The sequence below is a fragment of the Malania oleifera genome, chromosome 2 (genome assembly GCF_029873635.1).
Source record: "Malania oleifera isolate guangnan ecotype guangnan chromosome 2, ASM2987363v1, whole genome shotgun sequence".
NCBI lineage: Eukaryota > Viridiplantae > Streptophyta > Magnoliopsida > Santalales > Ximeniaceae > Malania > Malania oleifera.
This window is the reverse complement of record NC_080418.1, coordinates 37,083,654-37,106,704: the sequence shown is the minus strand read 5'-3', so window position 1 is coordinate 37,106,704 and position 23,051 is coordinate 37,083,654. Positions and strand designations below refer to the sequence as shown.

Sequence of the window (23,051 nt, the reverse complement as noted above, 5' to 3'; positions counted from 1 at the left end):
CGATCATCGTTACTTGGAAGATGAAGTTTAACTAAGGCAGGTATATAGAATACCCTCCTAAGCCCAAGGAGAAACTCCCTAGACAAAGTACACGCCTCTTGATCAACTCGATGAAAATACGAAGTAGCTTGGTTGGTAAGTTCAACCTCACCCTAAATTCCTACCTCTCAAAGCCTAATCCTCCTCATGAAAGCTCAGCCTGGCTAGCCCTTTGATGGCTCCACCTTCGACCCTCCATACCAACCTAACACACCCAAAGATATTAAAAAAAAAAAACATGTACTTACTAGAACGAAAAGTTGAGAGCCGACAATGGCACTCCAAAAGGCTAAAATGGAGATCACAAGTGGGAAGTAGCAAATGAAATTAGGAAATGAACCAATTTATATGAAAACATGACCCCTCTTTTAGCGGGAAGAGTTAGTGCCAAAAATTGGGTAATGATAACAAGACATATGTGCCTTACAAAGAAGCACCAAAACATCCACATTGAGAACTTAAAAAATATCCCATCAAAAGTGGTGCAAGAAGGGAAATCTCAGTCTAAGGTAGAGCAAGCACGGTGAAAGATTGACAGCACTTCAGTTGAAAGGAACATGCAAGAAATTAGGAAATGAACCAATTTATATGAAAACATGACCCCTCTTTTAGCGGGAAGAGTTAGTGCCAAAAATTGGGTAATGATAACAAGACATATGTGCCTTACAAAGAAGCACCAAAACATCCACATTGAGAACTTAAAAAATATCCCATCAAAAGTGGTGCAAGAAGGGAAATCTCAGTCTAAGGTAGAGCAAGCACGGTGAAAGATTGACAGCACTTCAGTTGAAAGGAACATGCAAGTAAATCCACTTATCTTTCAATAGCTTAGTTCAAGTTACCAAGTTGCAGAAGAGGGAGCATTTGTTGAGACTAAAACCAAGCTAGGACCAAGGTGTTCACCTTTAGCAATAACCTCCACATGGCTCCCATGACTGAGATGCTCGAGCAATGACCTCCACATGAGCCCCACGACCGAGGTGCTCACCTTGAGCAATAACCTCCACATGGGCCCCAAGACCGAGGTGCTTACCTTGAGCAATGACCTCCATGTGGATCCCACGACCAAGGTGCTTACCTTGAGCAATGACCTTCACATGGGCCCCACGATCGAGGTGGCCTTATGATCGAGGTGCTCATCTTGAGCAATGACCTCTATATGGGTCCCACGACCAAGGTGCTCATCTTAAGCAATGACCTCCACATGGGTCCCACGATTGAGGTGTTTACCATAAGCAATGACCCCCACGTGGGCCCCATGATCAAGGTGCTCACCTTGAGCGCCCCATGACCGAGGTGTTCACCTTGAGCAATAACCACCACGACATAGGTCCTATGATGAAGGTGCTCATCTTGAGCAATGACCTCCACTCCCATGACCAAGGTGCTCAGCTTAAGTAATGGCCTCCATGCAATTCCCACAACTAAGGTGTTCACCTTGAATAATGACCTCCACGTGGGCCCCATGATTGAGGTGTTCACCTTAAGTAAAGACTTCATATGGGCCCCACGATCAAGGTGCTCACTTTAAGCAATGACCTCTACGTGGATCCTATGATCAAGGTGTTCACCTTGAGCAATGACCTTCATATGGGTCCCATGATCAAGGTGCACACAGGGCCGGCTTTTCGCAATATAGGACCCTAGGCGAGATTTAATCAGAGACCCTTAATATTTTGTTTAATATTTTTTCTTTCTTTCTTCGTTTTTCACATTCAAATTCATACTTTTTCGTTGACATAATTAAATTTCAAAATTAACACTAACTATAAATTGACAAATTATGTAAACAAATAAAAATAAATTTAATAAATCTATAGAAATAATAAATTGAAACAATATAACCTGATTATTATTATTATTATTGCATATCAATTGGCGAGCAAGGCTTTAGAGATATCAGATTCTTACCAGATACAACGTTCTAACCTCAAAACTTCCAAAATCTAAGAAGAAATAGAAAAAAATAAAAAAATTCAGAGTGAAAATAATAGAAAAATAATGCACAAACATTAAAATCAAAATTAGGATTGATGAAAATTACAGAGAATTGGAGGCTAGAAAATGATGAACACAAGAGTCGGAGCAAAAATCATAGAGAGACTGAGAGATGAGAGTGGAGAGTGTGAGAGATGGAAAGATTTTTTTTAGAGAGGCTAAGAGAGAGAGATGAGAGTAATAGATAAAAATATAATAAAGTTGTTAATTGGGAAGTAAATGAGATTTGAAAAAAAAAAATTAAATTGCATTTATTTTACATTTTAAAATACAATTTTATTTATTTGTTAGCTTGGAAGTCAATGTATGGGAAAAAAGCATAATAAATAATGTTAACATTATTCAATTAAAAAAAATTTGGGGCCTCAAAAATATATTATTATATTAAAAAAAATTTGGAAGCTCCAAAATTTTTGGGACCCTAGACGAGGACCTCAATCACCTAAAGGAAGAGCCCACCAAAGTGCCCTTTCTAATTGCCTTAATTACATTCACATAGGCCCACAACAAAGGTGCACTTCCTTGGTGTCTTAACTGCCTCCACATAGGCCCCATGACTATGGTGCACCTTCATGGTGCCTTAACCACCTCCATACATGCCCCAAATGGAAGGATTCTACTCTCAATTACCCCAAAAAAGAATAGGTACTATAGGGAAAAGGGGAGATTCATTCATTCCCAAATCTTCTCCCTCTCTTTTTTCCACATTTGAACCAAGGAACTATCAACTAATTTAAGCATCAAACATATCCCTTAAAGGCCACCGAATACTTCAAAGAGTCTACCTTTGATTTTGCAAATTTGAAGTCAGAGAGATACTTCAACAACTTTCGACTTAATCGACCTCCGAAATGGCGATCTACTTCCAAGGCTCAACATTTGTTGTGTTTATGGAGACACAACATGATGCGAATTTAAATGCATAAGTGTTCATTTTTCAATCCCATTCATTTAAGTCATTAAAATCATGTTATGCTGTTATTTTTAAAAAAAAAATACATAAAACTACTTTCAAAAAAACATTCAACCATTTTCTTATGCTATACTTGTCTCCTCTTTTAATAATGAGACATGTACTTCGTTTTCTATAACAAGCTTTTCAATTACTTTAAAACCTTTTATAATCCTTTATTTTTTGCAATTAAACATATAAACATCTTTTCAATAAAAATATATAAAAGGGAAAAAATCACAATGTTAAAACAAAAACCTTTTTCAAAGAAGAAAGCCAAAAAGTAGAAAATTAATCATTGAACAAAGTTTTTTTTTTTTTTTTCCAAAACTATTTTCTAGAAGAAAAATAACTACTTTTAGAAAAATAAACGCGGATGACTTCTAACTACTTATAAGTGACTATTATTCATACGCAATAACAAACTTGTAAATTTAAACGACTTAAGAACATGGCGATCATTATATTAATTACAAATTAATGACATTATTAAAAAAGTATTACACTAATAATAGATATATGATTATAAACTAGTACTATCATTATTTTAAATTAGAAAATAATAATAATAATAATAATAATAATAATAATAATAATAATAATAATGATTATTATTATTATTATTTTAATTAGAAATTTTAAAAATGTTAATTAAAAATATTTGTATAAAATTTTAGTGGAAAATTTATTTAATTTTCTAATTAGAAAGTGTTACAATCTGAATAAAAATGTTAACAAATTTGTTAATAAACAATCATAAAAGGCCAATTAAAAAAATTGATTAACATGATGCTAATTAATCTGTTAAAACAAAATATTAAAAATGTCAATTACAAATATTAATTAAAATTTGTTTTAATTTTTTAATTAGACCATTCAAAATGCAAATAAGAATGTTAATTAACATAAACATAACTTAATTTTTAATTAGAAAATATTAAAAATTTTAGTTACAAATAGTATTTAGAAAATATTAATTAGAATGGAACATAATAATTAAAAAAATATTTAAAATGTTAACTGAAAATGTCAATTATTTTCAATAGTCAATTAAATATGTTAATTATCACAAATATCAATTAATTTGTTATCTAAAAAATATTTAAAATTTCAGTGTAAAAATTAATTAAAAATATGAATTAAAAATGTTAACATAGTTTAATAATTATATAGTTATTTTTTATGCACTATAATATATTAATTATTTGTTGAAATACAACAATATTATTCACATGATAATAAAATATATTCACACAATACTTATAAAATAAAATAAAAATAAAATCAATTGAGTATCCAAATACTCCAAAAAATACTAATAATCGGCATTTAATACACAACCAAACAATACTTATTACTTTCGATGCTTTTTTAATTTGATATTTTTTCAGATTACATTTTTCAAAAGAGTACTAGTACTAATTAGATCAAAACGATACCTAACTATTGAAATTAAATAAATGAAAGGTGATTGCTCATCTTAAGGATTCCTACAACTTAAATCTAAACATAATAAATTATTTCACCTTTAAAAGCTTAGCTTTTTGCCCAAAAACCCATATTCTCTAAGAAAACCTCATTTTCACTTTCTTTTCTTTTTTTTTTTTAAATCCAAAACCAAAAATGTTAATTTCTTGTTCTTGGTGGGCCCTAGGGTGCAGTTTGCAAATATTCCACCAAAACAATCAATAATAATGCAAGAAATACAGATAGTACTTCAAAAATCAGGGCATCGTCTGTGGTAAGAGACATCAATCAGAAGTTTCAACTTAGAATCATTGTTTAAGCCAAACTCAAAATGAACTTCCAAATCAACCAAGAAAATCAAGGGCATCAGCATACAAAATAGTCTACAACAAGAAGGAAATGAGGAGATTGCATTATTTTTCGCCACAAATTTCAAAAATAAATAAGTAAATAAATAAATAAAAGGAAAAAGTCATTAGCTGAACTTTCACAGCAAAAATTCAAAGCTTTCAATATTTTGATCTAGCATCCTAAAAGCAAATGAAAACATTGAATGGTAAAATGACATGCTCTCACCTTCATTTCTCCTCCAATAAAAGTGACGTGCAGGACAAAAGTGAGGACAACTCCTCTTGTGTGGCCAACCCAAAACCCTGCCATCTTATTCTACCAAACTGGTCCAGCAAAAATATGTACCTGCAGAATGACAATGTTAGAAAACAAAAGCCTAATCGTAACTTCAGCAGCGATGAAGATATCAGGAAAAATGTGAAAAACGGGTACCCGGTAAGAAGGTTCAGTATCTTGAGCTCTTTCCTGAAGTAATAATGGTCACCAAAAGAATAAACAATTTGTCTCTGCAGCATACTCTTTCTTCCATCTGGATTAGATTTTCTCATTATCCGAAGAAGAAGTCTCTTTATAGGATTCAATGATAATAACCACGAGTCTATTAATGAGACCTGAAAATGTGAATTCTTGTTTGTCAATTTAGATGTGATAATTTTATTATATAAATACAAAGGTTCCAAGCCACTTAGTAGCCCCCACCATCTTGATTTTTAGAAAGCATTTTAACTACAAAGCTTAAAACATGGCAGTTCCCTTCAGAGTACTCTTGTTTAACCTAATTAAAATAAATTATGAAAAATAGTCTACCAAGAATATGCAATTTTGCTCTCAAATTTAGTTTTGCAGCATAAATTAATATGCACTAATTTTTGACAGAAAATTAGACTTATTAACTGCTTGCTCGACACTTGTATCAAATGCTCTCCACCATTGGCCTTTTAGTGTTTTAACCAGAAGTTAGAATGGCATTACAGTCTTCACCATCTCGTCCTTGATCTAATTTCTAGATTGACAGGTTATTAGCTAAAGTTATTAATATTCACTATTTTTCAACAGAAAATTAGATTTATTAACTGCTTGCTCAACACTATATCATATGCTCACCACCATTTGCTTTTTACTGTTTTAACCAGAAGCTAGGATGGCATTACAGTCTTCACCTTCTCATTCTTGATCTAATCTCTAGATTAACAGGTTTTAACCACTCACTAAGAACAGTGGCAACTTAGAAAATGAAAATTTTAGGAATCGATTGATGAGCAACACTATTTCATGCAAAGCAAATCTTTACAGGTAACAGTAAAAATTTGACGAGAAAAACGAAATCATGAAAAAGCATTAAACAGGTGTGCACTCACATGCACAACCCAACATGCACTAGCACAGAACAAGTCAAAAGGGAGGTGAAATGATTTGTGTGCGATCTGGTTATAGCTTTAAGGCCTCTCTCTCTGACAGGAATAATTTATTCATTACAAACAGAAATCAGCAAGAGACATGTTACACACACCTTACAGACATACGTTTCTCAAGATTGTACAGAAATTTGTTGAGCACATAAAATGATCATGAAGAATACAAATGCACACAGGAGCATCTGCATATGCACATGCATGCATGCACTTGACAGCACATGTACACATGTCAGCACACTAAACAAGTGAGGCAAAAATAATCCTCCATGTTTATAGTCTGAAAAGGAGGGTCCAACTTAGAGACCTGGATTTAGGCTAGTTTAGGGCACAGTAAAGTGGATATAAAACTAGTTTGCACACAGTGAAGTAGGAAATTATAAGCTGGAAAACACAGTTCTGTAAAACTGTGACTTTGGATTAGTCAAAACGGTGAGATCTGGCTCAACGAGGTCATCTGATGCTTTTACAAGATTTTCAAGAAAGGACAAAGAATGTTATCTACATGGACAAATAATTTTAGATTAGAAGCGTGCGATAAAGTTTAGGTATTCATATAAAAATAAAAACATGCTAATTGTATTAAAATTTTCAAATAGATACTTTTCAGGGAAAGGAACATATTTATATGGCAAGCTACACTGACCCTCCTCAAAATTATTCACTTATAAAAGCAAATGACAAAAACATTAAATTGGGATGAATTGAAACTTTAATCTGAAGCACAATGGCAAGTTACTTTAATCCTCAAAATTATTCACTCACAAAGGCAAATGACATAAAAAGTTTCCAATTATTCAAAAATTGTTCCTCTCAATCAGAACTGTAAGTGGATCTCGTTATAGCTTCAAAAATTCTGAATACACTAATCATTGTTCCTTAAGAATGTTAATCTCAAGAACTATTCAATTACAAAATCTGGCAAGAAAATGAAGTTTGAGACACCCTCAATGCGTAAATATGGCAAAGCTCCTCAAACTGCCACTACAGGAGACCAGAAACCTGCACTGGAGACTGGAGAGTAGAGCGGCAGTACCCAGCAGGCTAGCCTTCCTACCACCTTCGGCATAAATGACATATAACCAGAAAATAACTGTGACCCTATGTTTGGGAGAGGCCTTGGATTTGGATTTGGATTTGGATTTGGATAAAATGTAATTCTAAATCCACCCAAATCTAATATGTGGCATCCCTTACAGCCTATGTAATGCCTATCAGTGTATTCCGCTACGGCTTGGCCTCTCAGCATATGTTGTATGGCCTTACGATGCATGACTTGTTTCTCCAATATATGTCAAGTGCCCTTATAAAATGGACTCCCGGTGTATATTGTATATGGCCTATGTTGTCCATGGCACTCTCTTATATCTCATCCCTCAATATACGTCACATGGCTTTATGGCATTGCCTCCCAGTGTTATATTAATATCTTATCTCCCCTTCAACTTCTCCTTGCAGCCCCTTATATAGGCTTATCTTGGAGGTTAAATGCCCCATAAATTGGGAATTATGTGCACTGCGAAGGGTTATGCCCTATTATTCACCAACTTAATGTCACTAGGGGGTTGTTTGTACTTCCTTTTTATAACGAGGAAACCTAAGGATTCCTCAGTAGTGAGCCTCACAAAGTTTAGGACATATTTTCCCCCATCAGATTCTCTTATAACCAAGGAAGGAGGCCCCAAAAAAAAAAAAAGGGAAAGTGGGAGAGACCTAGGCTCTCAGATCAAGGAGCACCTTGGCTCCAAGGCCTAAGGAGGCCAAGCTCCTAAAACAGAGGTGAGGAGCACCTCCAACCCAAGGGCCAAGGAGATCAAGCCAAGAAAAACAAGGGGGAGAGAGAAGTGGGGAAGAAAGAAAGATTAATTGTCTCCTAAACCTGAAAGATATTCTTCCAAGATCAAGAGCTGAAGGCATGTAATGCAGGCAATATCCTATTCTTTGTGAGACTCACTAGTGGAGATCCTTAGGCTTCCCAATCATATAAAAGGAGGTATTACCCCAATGGAATCAAGGAGAGCAATTAAGGGGCATAACTGTCCATATTGCATATAAATCCTATTGATAATGGAACATTTAATCTCCAAGATAGGCCAATATAAGGAGCCACAAGAAAAAAGTAAAGAGGGAGATGTGTTATAAAACATACACCTGGAGGCCATGCCATAAGGCCATACAACAAATAACAAGCAACAAGATATAAGAAATGTGCAACATAGGCAATATACACATCAAGAGCCCACACCATATGGCAATACATATACTAGGGATAAGACATGCATCATAAGGCCATACAACTTACACTAGGATGCCACACCATAACAACAGACAAGGATCGACCATAAGATATAGGCCATGAGTAATACCAATAAGAGTTATCTACCAATATAACATCTATAAGTTTGATTTGTTTTATTCCCTAATTTTCAAACACCGACTTAAGCAACAGATAAGGCCCTCAGAGACCACAATAGGTTTCCCAAGCTCTCCTCTCTTGGTTGCAAGTGATCACCAACAGTCTGAACGAAGATCAAGGATCAATTTTTGGCATCAACCAGATTTTAGGCTAGAAAACGTACACAGCTCTTTCCTTAGGTCCAGCCTTCCCAACAACATACCCATATATTAAATTAATTTGTTCTCAATCTAACATTACGCCCAGGTCCTCATCTTGCTGAGCAATTATCACAATTTCCTGATGATAATCTTTCTGTCAAGGAAATACAGCAATTTCTTGGCATCATTAATTACATCAGAGACTTTATCCCGCATGCAAGTCAATTCACCAGTACCCTGTCACAGCTATTGAAAAAGAGGCCACCCCCATAGGGCCCTGATCAGACACAGGCTGTCAAAAATCTCAAGAAAGCTGCAAAGGATCCACCGCCTCTGACTATTCCATCCACAGGAAATCTTATCCTCCAGTCAGACGCCAGTGACCATTATTGGGGTGCCTTACTTCTTGAAGAAAAGGGCAACAAAAGAGTCTATTGTGGACACGCCAGTGGAGAATTCAAAGAATCCCAAAAGCATTATCACACTGTGCTCAAAGAAATTATAGCAATGAAAAATGGAATTCAGAAATTTGACTTCTACGTCAGATCAAAACACTTCACAGTTGAAATGGACAACTCATCCTTCCCAAAAATGCTTGAATTCCGGAACAAGATTCTTCCTAATCCACAGATTCTAAGACTGAAAGACTGGTTTTCCAGATATGACTTCTCTGGAAAGCATATAAAAGGTGATCACAATGTCCTTGCTGATATGTTATCTCGCCCTCGAAAAACTTCCTTCCTCATATCCAAACACCAAGCCATTCCACTTATCCTCATGGCCTCATCATCCTCTTCACCTCCAGATATCCTCTACCTTGGTGCCTCTACCCAGATACATTTCCCTCCAGAAATGCTTCCAGAGACCAATGATCCATCCAATATCAAATCCTATGCCGAGACCTTCTATGGCTACTATGCTAGACAGATAGACCAACACCTGACCTTACGATCATACCCTTTCCTCAATCTATACATCATCAAGCCATCATCCTTTAATACTCATGTATTATGGTATTTATGGTATATCTCTGTTTTGCAAGTACATGTTGTATTCCTCCCACTCCAGGAGACGTACGCTCATCTTGATGATCCAGCCAACCAGAAATCCCTGTTCTGAACTTTCCTCCAGCTGTTTGATCCACTGTTCACATGGAGAAAGAAATTGACTACCCTTATAGGTAATCACAACCTCTAGAAGATGGACCCAGCTGAAGCAACCGCAGTACACAATATCTTCATCCTGCATAGACCGTTTTTCTACAATTCAAACAAGAACCTCCTATGGTCCCAGAATCAAGTCTATGAATGAGATACGTTGTACAACTTCCCCAGCACATGGCCCAGCTACAAGCCTTCACTGTTGAATCATCTCTGTGAAATGAACGATCTGAAGTTCTGCTCTGAACTTGTCAAAGTCATTCCAGATGAGATTCCTGCTCCTAAGCCACCTGACAAGGACCACCCTGACCAGGATCCTATGGATACTGATGAAGAATATCTTTGGAAGCAGCCAACTTACCACCATTCGATCCATGGAAAGATCACAGATGAGGATTACATCAACCTCAACCTCTCTCTGTCACATCACATCTAGCCCCACATGCTGTTGTATTATTGTCACCAAAGTCTACAATAGTGGGTCACTTTCTGTCTACTTATGTAATAAGTTTGTGTGTAAAGTCAAAAGTAATTGGCCTAGAGTCAAAAGTTGTTGCATAATTAAAGGTGGTGGGTCACTCCCGCACAAATGTAGCCGCCCATGTGCTGTCACCTTTTGATTATGTCAGTTGTCAATAGTCGCTAAAGTCTTCAAACACTTTAACTTTATGTCATTGTCTACTTTATGTCTTTATCCTGTTTGTTTTATATCCCTCTCAATGTTTGCTTAGCGTGTAAGCTTTGGCGTCTCAGACCTCTATATAAGGGACTACCTTCCCTTTTGTAAGGCAGAACAGATTAGAACTAGAACGGACTAGACCAGAATGAAAATAAAATTTCCTCTATGAGTTCTTATCTCATCCATGGCTTTCTAAGTTTTCTCTTTCCCTAAAGACTATTTGTCCAAAAGGCTTCTATCTTTCACTTCTATGAGCTTCTAATATCTTTCATGATATTATAAGGGATATCTTTACAGCGGATACCCGTAACCTGCCGAGTCACGGTGCTGGCGCAAGGCAAACATTTGGTTTAACGAAACTGTAATGGGTTCCTTTGGTGATCATGACATGGCACAGAGTATGCTCTATGCTTGCCTCTACGGAGGATCCTGCACATCAGAAAGGTTGCACGGTCCCCGAAGACCTCCTCTGGTAAAGCATTTGGTTGAAGGACTCGAGTTCTCCGTTTGAGTGGCAATGGGAATGCCTGTGTTGGAGATGTGGTCCTAGATTGGTTGCTTTCCTTAGGCAGGTCTTGGGGCTCCCGACTCTCGTGTGGTATCAGAGCCATGGCCTTTTCCTGGAGTCTAGGAGAGTTAAGATCATAGAAGTGATTTTTAGAAGAACAAGGTACAAATAGTTTAAGGGGACAAACTTCACCCATGGATTCTCACTCTCAAAGTACAGAAATTGCTCCTGCCCGACTTTCTTCTTTCATCTCTCTTCCTCCCTCCATAAAAAGAACCACTTCTTCCAAGATTACTAACCTAGTAGAATACTCCTACATTCCTGACTCTGCTCAGATCCAGGAAACCTCCCTTCCACTTGTAAATCCCTACAATATTTTCAGAAGAAAAAGATCTTTAGCTAACCAAGTCTGTACTCTTCTTATATCCCATAACAGACCTCAAGTCAAGGAGTTCGTCCAGACTACAGCCCTTGACAAGTGTCTCATCCCAACCTCCTCCAAAAAACAATATGTAGATGTTGAGCTTGATCAAGATCTGATCAATCAATGGATCAGAGAAAGCTATACTCATCTTCATTTTGGAGCTGTCAGACTCCTTCTTACCCTTCATGGCCGTAAAGGACTTCTAATTACAGTTAGGATTACTCTTCTCAATACTACCTACACTCAGTATGAGCATGCAACAATTGGAACTTTGCTTACCACTCTTCAAGCTGGTAGCGTCTGTTTCACGTTCTTCCCCAACTTCAATATTCTTTTAAGAGACAAAAACCTAAGAAATTGCATAAAGGTTCAACTTTAGATTGCTGGTGTTCCGCAAGTTTCTTCAGCCTACATGGCTACTCTTCACCATCAGCTCATCTACAGACTTCAAAATCATGCTGTAGATCTCCCTCTTCCAGGACAATCTGAAGACACAATCCTGATCACTGCTGAAAGAGAAGATGATGTTCCCACTATTCTCCAAATTCCACGGCAGATTCCTAGAGAAGAATTAAAGCAACTCATTCCTCTGGAGTGGATTTCCAATTATGAGCAACTTTATCAACAATCGTCACCCATCCATCTCTCAGATACCAAATTTCAAAGACTTCCAGATGGAATGGTAAAAACGGTGTTCAACCCAAAAGATACGGCTTCATCCAGCACTCCTCCGGTGTTTCAATCCTTGATGATAAAGCCTGTAACTTTTGAAGAAGACATTCCTGTAAGCAACGCTGAAGCAGACGGATCCCCTATCTACATTGATAAAATTGAAGGACATTTCATTTGGGATGTTGATCCTTCAATGTGCGATCCAGATTGTGACTGCCACAGATCACAACAAAGGGAAACCAAACCATAAATTGGAAAACTCAGAATGTAAGATCTCAAAATACAACTTTATCCGCCATTGATCACAAAGTTGATAAACTCATACATCATGGCACTCAGTCACTCAAACGGAGAACTCGGGTCCTTCAACCAAATGCTTTACCAGAGGAGGTCTTCGGGAACCGTACAACCTTTCTGATGTACAGGATCCTCCTTGAGGCAAGCACAGAGCATACTCGGTGCCATGTCATGATCACCATAGGAACCCATTACAGTTTCGTTAAACCAAAGGTTTGCCTTGCGCCAGCACCCTGACTCGGCAGGTTACGGGTATCCGCTATAAAGATATCCTTTATAATATCATGAAAGATATTACAAGCTCATAGAAGTGGAAGATAAAAGCTCTTTGGACAAATAGTCTTTAGGGGAAGAGAAAACTTAGAAAGCCATGGATGAGATAAGAACTCAAAGAGGAAATTTTATTTTCGTTCCGGTCTAGTCCGTTCTAGTTCTAATCTATTCTGCCTTACAAAAGGGAAGGTAATCCCTTATATAGAAGTCCGAGACGCCAAAACTTACATGCTAAGCAAACATTGAGAGGGACATAAAGCAAATAAGATAAAGACATAAAGTAGACAATGACATAAAGCTAAAGTGGTTGAAGACTTTAGCGACTACTGAGAACTGACATAATCAAAAGGTGACAGCACATGAGCGGCTACATTTGTGCGGGAGTGACCCACCACCTTTAATTATGCAACAACTTTTGACTCTAGGCCAACAACTTTTAACTTTACACACAAACTTATTACATAAGTAGACATAAGACGGCCCACCATTGTGAACTTTGGTGACAATAATACATAAAGCAGTCAGCATGTGGGGCTAGATGCGGTGTGACGGAGAGAGGTTGAGGTTGATGTAATTCTCATCCGTGATTTCTCCATGGATCGGATGGTGGTAAGTTGGCTGCTTCCAAAGATAGTCTTCATCAGTATCCATAGGATCCTGGTCAAGGTGGTCCTTGTCAGGTGGCTTAGGAGCAGGAATCTCGTCTGGAATGGCTTTGACAAGTTCAGAGCAGAACTTCAGATCGTTCATTTCACAGAGATGATTCAACAGTGAAGGCTTGTAGCTGGGCCATGTGCTGGGGAAGTTGTACAGCGTATCCCATTCATAGACTTGATTCTGGGACCATAGGAGATTCTTGTTTGAATTGTAGAAATACAGTCTATGCAGGATGAAGATACTGTGTACTGCGGCTGCTTCAGCTGGGTCCATCTTCCAAAGGTTATGATTTCCCATAAGGGTAGTCAATTTCTTTCTCCATGTGAACAGAGGATCAAATAGTTGGAGGAAAGTCCAAAACAGGGATTTCTGATTAGCTGGGTCATCAAGATGAGCGTACGTCTCCTGGAGAGGGAGGAATACAACATGTACCTACAAAACAGAAATATACCATAGATACCATAATACATGAGTATTAAAGGATGATGGCTTGATGATGAGTGGAATGGCTCGGTGTTTGGATATGAGGAAGGAAGTTTTGTGAGGGCGAGATAACATATCAGCGAGGACATTGTGATCGCCTTTTATATGCTTCACAGAGAAGTCATATCTGAAAAACTATTTTTTCAGTCTGAGAATCTATGGATCAGGAAGAATCTTGTTCCGGAATTCAAACATTTTTGGGAAGGATGAGTTGTCCATTTCAACTGTGAAGTGTTTTGATCTGACGTAGAAGTCAAATTTCTGAATTCCATTTTTCACTGCAATAATATCTTTGAACAAAGTGTAATAATGCTTTTGGGATTCTTTGAATTCTCCACTGGCGTGTCCACAATAGGCTCTTTTATTGTCCTTTTCTTCAAGCAGTAAAGCACCCCAATAATGCTCACTGCCGTCTGACTAGAGGATAAGATTTCCTGTGGATGGAATAGTCAGAGGCAGTGGATCCTTTGCAGCTTTCTTGAGATTTTTGACAGCCTGTGTCTAATCAGGGCCCCATGGGGGTGGCTTCTTTTTCAATAGCTGTGACAAGGTACTGGTGAATTGACTTGCATGCAGGATAAAGTCTCTGATGTAATTAATGATGCCAAGAAATTACTGTATTTCCTTGATAGAAAGATTATTATCAAGAAATTGTGATAATTGCTCAGCTAGATGAACGAATTGTGTCCTGACTTTTGGAATAGGGAACTTATCATCCCTGATGAACACATTTAATGGCTTGTAATCGATAACCAATCTCTTCTTTCCTCTAATTTTCTCTGATCTTTTTTCAACATAAAACGCTTGACATGCCCAAGAGGAATTGATTAGTTCAATTAGACCTTACTTTAATAAGGAGTAATATTCTTCTCTGGCAAGCTTAAGGTCTGATGGAGACATTCCTGGATGGGTAGCTTTGGTTGGGCTAACATCTTCATTGAGCTTGAAGGGAATGTGAATGAAAAAGTCTGAGTTTTTCCAGAGTGGATGATCATAGATGAACTGGTCATGACTTTCTGCACACAACTTGAGGAGTTTATTTTGAATGGGCTGGAAATCTGGAGAAAAATAGGAAAGAGAATAAATTTTGTTTGTCTAGGTAAAAGGCTTGAACTCTCTTTTGTACTTAATTCCAGTGGGAAGAATCCTCAAGGATTTTGAAAGACAATAAACATCCCATCCTAATAAAACATCTTTTTTAGGAAGTGGACTGCCAATGACATGAGTCCAAATGATGCAATTAAGAAGGAGTTTAATCCCAATTTTCCTTTTGGAAATCAAAGTGATAGTAAAAATTTGATTATTTGCAGCTCTAAAGAATTGAGTATGGGAAAACCAACAATCTAATGGTAGAACTTTTGGATTAACCATGGTCTTATGGGATCCCGTATCAATGTATGCAACAGTAGGTATGGGCTAACCATATTTTTCAGAGAGGAGCTGAATTTGAACATGAGGACTTATCTGAGAATCTTCAGAAGAGAGAATAGGTTGAACCTAGAATGTTTCATCTAAATGATAGTCATCTTCTGAATCAGTAAGGACGAGAATAGTCTCTTCAATCATCTCTTCTTGTTCTGAAAGAACAGATTCAGCATCTGCATCGAGTTCTTCATTCTGTAACTGCTGGGCAAGCTTTGCAGATTTTGTCCTGTTCAATGGGCATTGTTTTGCATAGTGGCCTTTCTTCTTGCAAATGAAACAGCGAGGAGATTTGTCATGTCCTCGTCGAAACTTCTTTTTGAAATATCTGAACTTCTTTCTTTTTCTGGGATCTTTTCTTAAACGCTTGTCAGAACCTTAGTCTTTGAAGTGTTTCTTCTTTTTAGGACTACAGATGCAATCCTTTTCTTTGCACTTGATCTGCAAATAAGGCTTCTTGCATTGCTTTGTAAACTTGTGATTCTGTTTCAACATTTTTGAGAACAACTGGTGGGTATCACATAATTTTTCAAGAGCAGAGAGTGTCAGTTGATGAATTTCTCCTATTGAGATATCTCTGAGTGGTCGTGAGAGAGATGCAATCTTTCTCTGTAAATCTGGCTGGATGTCTTCTGGTAAAGAATTAATGTAAACTAGTCTGAGATTATCATCATTAAATCCACTAAGAAGATAATATTGCCTGGACATTCTTTGATAGTGAAAATCAAGATCCTTTCTTTTCAAGGAGCAGCATCTCATTTCAAAATACTCTTGTCTAACTTCATTAGCATGAGTATTTAGATCTCCAATAAATTCTCGATAAAGTGTACCCAAAGCATAGGAGGGAGTTTAGGATTTAATGAATGTCACTTGTCTATATTCACCAAGACTTTGAAACCAGTCTCGTAAAGTTCCAGTAAATCTGGATGTGAATTCAATGAGAACTGTTTCTAAGGTATTCCCAGGCTTGGAAAGCTGAAGGTCAATCCATGCACCAAATTCACCAATTCGATCTCTCCATTTAATTGGAGGTAATCCATCAAAAGAGAACCAAGAACCATTGGTTGAATGATGAGGAACCGGATGAGGAGTAGTTGAAGTAGCCTCACTAGGTTCTTCTACAATGGGAACTGTGGTGTCAGTTTCTTCATGAAATTCTTGTGTTCTGGATGATTCGGGATCAGTAGGAGATGCCATCAACATGTTGGTGAGATCAGTAATATCTTGATCTAAGGAGAAGGACAATGTTTCAATGGAATCATCACTGTTATCGTCAATGGGTGATTCAGGGACAAACTCAGCAAGCAGAGATAGAGATTGATCAGGTGGTAAATATGGGCTTTTGAGTTTATGGTCAACAGGCTCAGAGGGCAAAGGTTTTTCCGGGATTGGAGATCTTGGAGGAATGGGTGTTGATGGAATAAGAGAATGTCTCTTAAAGATCTCAGCAGTGGATTTGAAATGCTTGGAATAATCTGGCTGTTGGTAGGATGGAGTTGGTGGTGACTGAGGAATCAAAGAGTAAGGTGGAGTATATGGAAAAGCTTCAGGAATATACGTAGCTGGGGAAATTGGATGATGATCTCGTTCTATCTAAGATAATTGATCTTTAAGCCTTCTGATTTCTGCTTCTTTTTCATTAAACATGGATCCAAAATATTCCGCAGAAATAAATTGTCTGAGTTCAGCATCAAGATTATCAATTCTTCTCTTGAGATCAGCATACAAAGCCTCGATTCTGGAATCAAGGTGGCCAAATCGTTAGTCCATCTGAGTGCCATGATGTATGAATTTATCAACTTTGTGATCAATGGCTGATAAAGTTGTATTATGAGATCTGGGATTCTAAGTTTGCCAATTTAGAACTTGTTCAGCCTGTGAGGGAAGTTTTCTAGAACCGTCTGGTTCGACTTCAGAGGGTTGAATGAAAGATCTGGTATGAAGGTTGGAGTCTGTATATGATCTTGGTTCCAAGGGAGGAAATTGTTTGTCATATGGAGAGGCCATGAAACAGGGAATTGGTTGTGAATGGGGCAGCTTAGGTACTGGAGTTTGGTAAGGTTCTGGATCAAGTTCTTCTGGAGGAAGAAGTCCTTCTTCACGAAGAATCTCAAGGGCTCTGTCATAGATCCATAAAGGCTTAGGTTTAGGATCCGGGCGCCGGATTCCTATCCATGGGCTACTTGGGTCATCAGGTTTTCTATGAGGTGGAAAAGGTTTACAGAATGGTTTGGTTTCCCTTTGTTGTGATCTGTGGCAGTCACAATCTGGATCGCACATTGAAGGATCAACATCCCAAATGAAATGTCCTTCAATTTTATCAATGTAGATGGGGGATCTGTCTGCTTCAGCGTTGCTTACAGGAATGTCTTCTTCAAAAGTTACAGGCTTTATCATCAAGGATTGAAACACCAGAGGAGTGCTGGATGAAGCCGTATCTTTTGGGTTGAACACCGTCTTTACCATTCCATCTGGAAGTCTTTGAAACTTGGGATCAGAGAGATGGATGGGTGACGATTGTTGATAAAGTTGCTCATAACTGGAAATCCACTCCAGAGGAATGAGTTGCTTTAATTCTTCTCTAGGAATCTGCCGTGGAATTTGGAGAATAGTGGGAACATCATCTTCTCTTTCAGCAGTGATCAGGATTGCGTCTTCAGATTGTCCTGGAAGAGGGATATCTACAGCATGATCTTGAAGTCTGTAGATGAGCTGATGGTGAAGAGTAGCCATGTAGGCTGAAGAAACTTGCGGAACACCAGTAATCTAAAGTTGAACCTTTATGCAATTTCTCAGGTTTTTGTCTCTTAAAAGAATATTGAAGTTGGGGAAGAACGTGAAACAGACGCTACCAGCTTGAAGAGTGGTAAGCAAAGTTCCAATTGTTGCATGCTCATACTGAGTGTAGGTAGTATTGAGAAGAGTAATCCTAACTGTAATTAGAAGTCCTTTACGGCCATGAAGGGTAAGAAGGAGTCTAACAGCTCCAAAATGAAGATGAGTATAGCCTTCTCTGATCCATTGATTGATCAGATCTTGATCAAGCTCAAGATCTACATATTATTCTTTGGAGGAGGCTGAGATGAGACACTTATCAAGGGCTGTAGTCTGGACGAACTCCTTGACTTGAGGTCTGTTATGAGATATAAGAAGAGTATGGACTTGGTTAGCTAAAAGATCTTTTTCTTCTGAAAATATTGTAGGGATTTACAAGTGGAAGGGACGTTTCCTGGAATTGAGCAGAGCCAGGAATGTAGGAGTATTCTACTAGGTTAGTAATCTTGGAAGAAGTGGTTCTTTTTATGGAGGGAGGAAGAGAGATGGAAGAAGAAAGTCGGGCAGGAGCAATTTCTGTACTTTGAGAGTGAGAATCCATGGGTGAAGTTTTTCCCCTTAAACTATTTGTACCTTGTTCTTCTAAAAATTACTTCTATGATCTTAACTCTCCTAGACTCCAGGAAAAGGCCATGGCTCTGATACCACGCGAGAGAGAGAGAGAGAGAGAGAGAGAGAGAGAGATTGGAAGGATTGTGGAAAGGAGTCCTGCTGCGGTGATCCTAACATGCAGAGTGGGCTATTCACCAGCTCACTATAACATAGGAGAACCCTTGGGAGGAACCCAAGCATCAGCTACACCGATACTGCGATTAATGCACCAATAACCAGTAATTCTATTCACTAGTTTGCTATATGGGCTAGAGCATACCAACAAATATTAATGATGTTTTTTACTTTATTAGGTGAATGATATTAAGTGCAAAAAAATGGAAAAATTTCTAGTACTTGTGGTAATTTCACTTGTCATTTTATCTATTTATTCATTGTTGGGAACATTTACCATGTAATTATTATGAATATGGGAATGGGGACAATAAAATCTGATGGTACAGCTGCATCAGACTTTTTGGAGGTGCTGGATGTGTACCCAGTTCATTTTTTTTTTCCAATGTTTTATGAACTTTAATCATATCGTTTTGAAAACTAGAAGGGAAAAAAGCTGGAAGTAAGAACTGGTTTTGGTTAACATGTAAATATTTTTTCAATATTTCATAAACTTTCAACTTACCCATGTTTTGAAAACTAGAAGGCAAAAATAGGAAGTGAAAATTACAAATTGAAGTTCCAGCTTTCCTTTTTTGGGATTCACTTCCATGCAAGTCTATTGCTGGCAAAGCTGGCCCGAAGGGGAGTGCTTGAATTGTGGAACTTGGGGGACACATCAGCTCTCAGCTGTGTACCATGGCCAAGCTGATATCCAGCAAACACAATTCAACACTGTACAAGCAAAAACAAGTTCCTATTGCTCTTTTTTTTTTTTTTTTTTTTTGCTCACATCTAATTATGTTTTTCATTTGAATCGCACACATGTAACCAGCCCAAACTGAAATCGAGTTTGATTATTCGAGTGTCGGCCAATTTCAGGTTTTTTTCTTTTCAAAAATTTGAACTGAATTGATTAACCATTACATCTCAAGTGCATCATTCAGGGAAATACTTCCCAAAGTGAATCATTTTGCAAAATTTTAAAGAAAATAATATTATTTAGGTAAAAAACTCTTGGTCGATAACCAAACTGCAATAAAAACACTAATGGCTAATTCCCAGTTTGTATTAGCTGATTTACAACATTGCTAAATAGACATCATTTAACACCCTTGAGCACTAACATTTGAAAACATTAATGATCAACAAAAGAGTATTATGTGAGCTGTTTTTCTAATAAGGAGAAAAAACCATGCAACAGTATAAATGACAAAATGAAAAGGGAACTACAAGTACTGACATTTTTCAGGATCTTATAAAATTTAAATATTTATTTAACTCATAATATCCAGTTCTCAAACTCAATGGAATAAATTGTCCATTGAGAACTTTAACATATTTCAATATTTATTTAACCCAGTTGGTTCTATACTCGATGGAATAAATAGAAGTAGAGCAGGAACAGAAAATCAGAAACAGTTAGAGATAGAGAGAATTGAGGGGGCAAAATGGAGAGAGAAAAATAAGAAGGGGAAGAAAAGAGGGACTGCTGGACAGAAAAGAGAAAAGAGAACAGAGAACAGAAAATAGAGCAGGGAGATCAGAAATAGAGTAGAAATAGATGCAGAACAGCAAAGATAAAAGAAGGGAGGAAGAAGATGGAAGGAGGGGAGAGGGAGAGGTTGCACGAGAGAGAGAGAGAGAGAGAGAGAGGGAGAACCAGTATGAAAAATCTGAATTCAAAATGAACTGTCTCAAACAAATTACAAGCAAGTACTTATACCTACAACAAACTAAAACACATATATAAGCAAAGAACTCCCAACATAGCATACGCCGAATAGGCGTTGTATATGATGTGCATCCTGCATCATACTCCCCCAACTGAAAGGAGCTCAACCCCAGAGAGTGTGACTGTAAGCATGACTCAAACAACTCAAGAGCGCTCTCACAAAACATCCTCAACAAATGATGTAGCAATTGAAGTAGGATGATCTCTCCACTTAACCACATGTCAAGCACCCTCACGAGATGTCACAAACTCATAATCCAGAATAGATCCACCATGTCCTATGGCTGAGAAATGAAAGGAGCTTGAGGAACTACTGACCCTGCATGAGTGCGAAATGGCAAAGCCAGAGGCTCAAAAATGCCTCTAGAAGGGGTCAAATCCTCCACATTAAAAACTGGCCCAATGGTTATATAAGTAGGCAAATCAAGTAAATATGCACTAGGTCCAAGTTTCTCAAGGATGGAGAAAGAGCCAAAGGCACAAACATGGATGAATTTCTAAGGTGGCATTCAGGTCTAATGTGAACCATGACACTGTCATCTACATTAAACTCTCTAGCTCTAGCTACACATCTGCACCAAATTTGTAACCCATATTCTTCACGGCAAGTTTTCACCTATCCTCAGCATGCAACTCATGGATGTGATGAGCAAAGGTCTCAACTCTAAAATATGAGCATCTTGTGGCAAAGGAAAAAGATCAAGGGGTGCATGGGTTTGTAACCGAACATACACTTAAAAGGGCTCTTAATCATGGACCTAATCACAGAACTACGACCAATCCCAATTGCCCTATTTTTCTCCCATTACACGCCTAAGTAGGCCATCAAGAATATGAATCACAAACTCAAACATCAAAGGGGAAGCAGGCACAAGAAACATCATAAGAGTCCCCCACACTCCAAAGTGTCTTCCAAAATAAGGAAAGTTGATAACCCTATCAGACACTATGGAAGTTGGCAAAACATGGAATTTGGCTACCTCTTTAAAGAAAAATTAAGCCACATGAGGAGCATTAGAAGTCCTACTACATGGGGAAAAAAAGTGTGCCATTTTCGAAAACAAGTCAACAACAACAAATATGCAATCATGTCTTCAAACTGTTATTGGGGATCCAAGAACAAAATCCTAGGTCTATCCAAGGTATATGTGGTAATAAAGAGGCAGTTGTGTCTCCTAAATATGTACAATGCTAAGACACAATCCTAGCAACACCCCTCTTCATAGAAGGCCAATAAACCATGGCCTCAACTAAGGCAATGGTGCCATTTGTTCACCAGTGACCAATTAAGCCCACCAGCATGCAACTCCCAAACTATGAAATCTCTATAGAAGGGAATGAATAACCTAGTACACATGGTTTTAAATAATGGCTGCCACTGTTACGTGATACCATTATGTAACTTTTTTTTGGGTTCCCAACCGTTACACACTGCAAAACCAGTGGGAAGAAAAATCATGCCTGTAGGGGCTATTATAGACCGAGACTGTTACGTAAAGCCCGCTACATACCGAGACTGTTACATAAAGGCCGCTACATAACTGTTACAAAAAATAAAAATAAAAAATATATAATTTATTTTTTTTCTTTTTCTTCTCACTTCCCCCACCCCCCCCCCCCCAACAACAACAACCAAACAACAAAACCAAACCTTAAGTCCCACTAAGTGTGGTCGGCAATATGAATCCTTTTTCGCTAATTTATGCGATCATGGACCATTTCTTTTGACATATTCAAGGATATAAAATCCTTACTCACTATCTCCTTCCAAACTATTTTTGGTCTGCCTCTACCCCTTCTACTGCCCCCCACAATAACTAACTCACTCTTCCTCACTGGCGCACTATGTGGCCTACGTTGCAAGTGTCCATACCATCTGAGTCGTCCCTCCCTTATCTTATCTTATGTAGGAGTTACACCCAACTTACCGCGAATATGTTCATTCCTTAATTTATCTTTCAGTGTTATACCACTCATCCATCTAAGCATTCTCATCTCGCAAACTTTCATAAATATGCTTCATACACAATGGGGAGAGAGGGAAAAAAAGATTATAATGAGGATGATAATGATACAAAATCTAATACTTTTTTTAAACATTCACAAGAGATGCATTAATTAACAATTTGATAATACTAATTTATTATTATTATGAAAATATTTTATTTCAATAATATTCGCAATTTGAATTCATGTTCTATATTTTTCAATTTCATCCTTCTTTTCTTTTCTAGTTATTGTGTATTTGTCTTATTCGTATGTCTTATGTGTTTAATAGATTAAATGATTAATGTTGTATAATGTATTTGTGTTATTAATTAATTTATCACATATAAAAACAAGGAAAAAGTATATATACACACACTCACACATAATTTTTTGTCAATGGTGGTTTAAAACAACTGTAAATTTCTTGCCCGTACCAA

At 37.5% G+C, this 23,051-nt stretch overlaps 1 protein-coding gene across 2 annotated transcripts in view; it reads right to left on the bottom strand.

Annotated features, from left to right (window-relative positions):
- LOC131149530 (uncharacterized) overlaps nt 1-23,051 on the bottom strand; it is a 41,468-nt gene that overhangs the window by 9,879 nt on the left and 8,538 nt on the right. For both annotated transcript variants that reach the window (XM_058100061.1, XM_058100060.1), the window contains exons 5-6: nt 5,240-5,418; nt 5,033-5,152 (exon numbers count right to left, since the gene is read on the bottom strand). In XM_058100061.1, coding sequence (XP_057956044.1) covers nt 5,035-5,152; nt 5,240-5,418 — 297 coding nt within the window. In that variant the 3' untranslated portion in view covers nt 5,033-5,034. The remainder of the gene's footprint in view (nt 1-5,032; nt 5,153-5,239; nt 5,419-23,051) is intronic.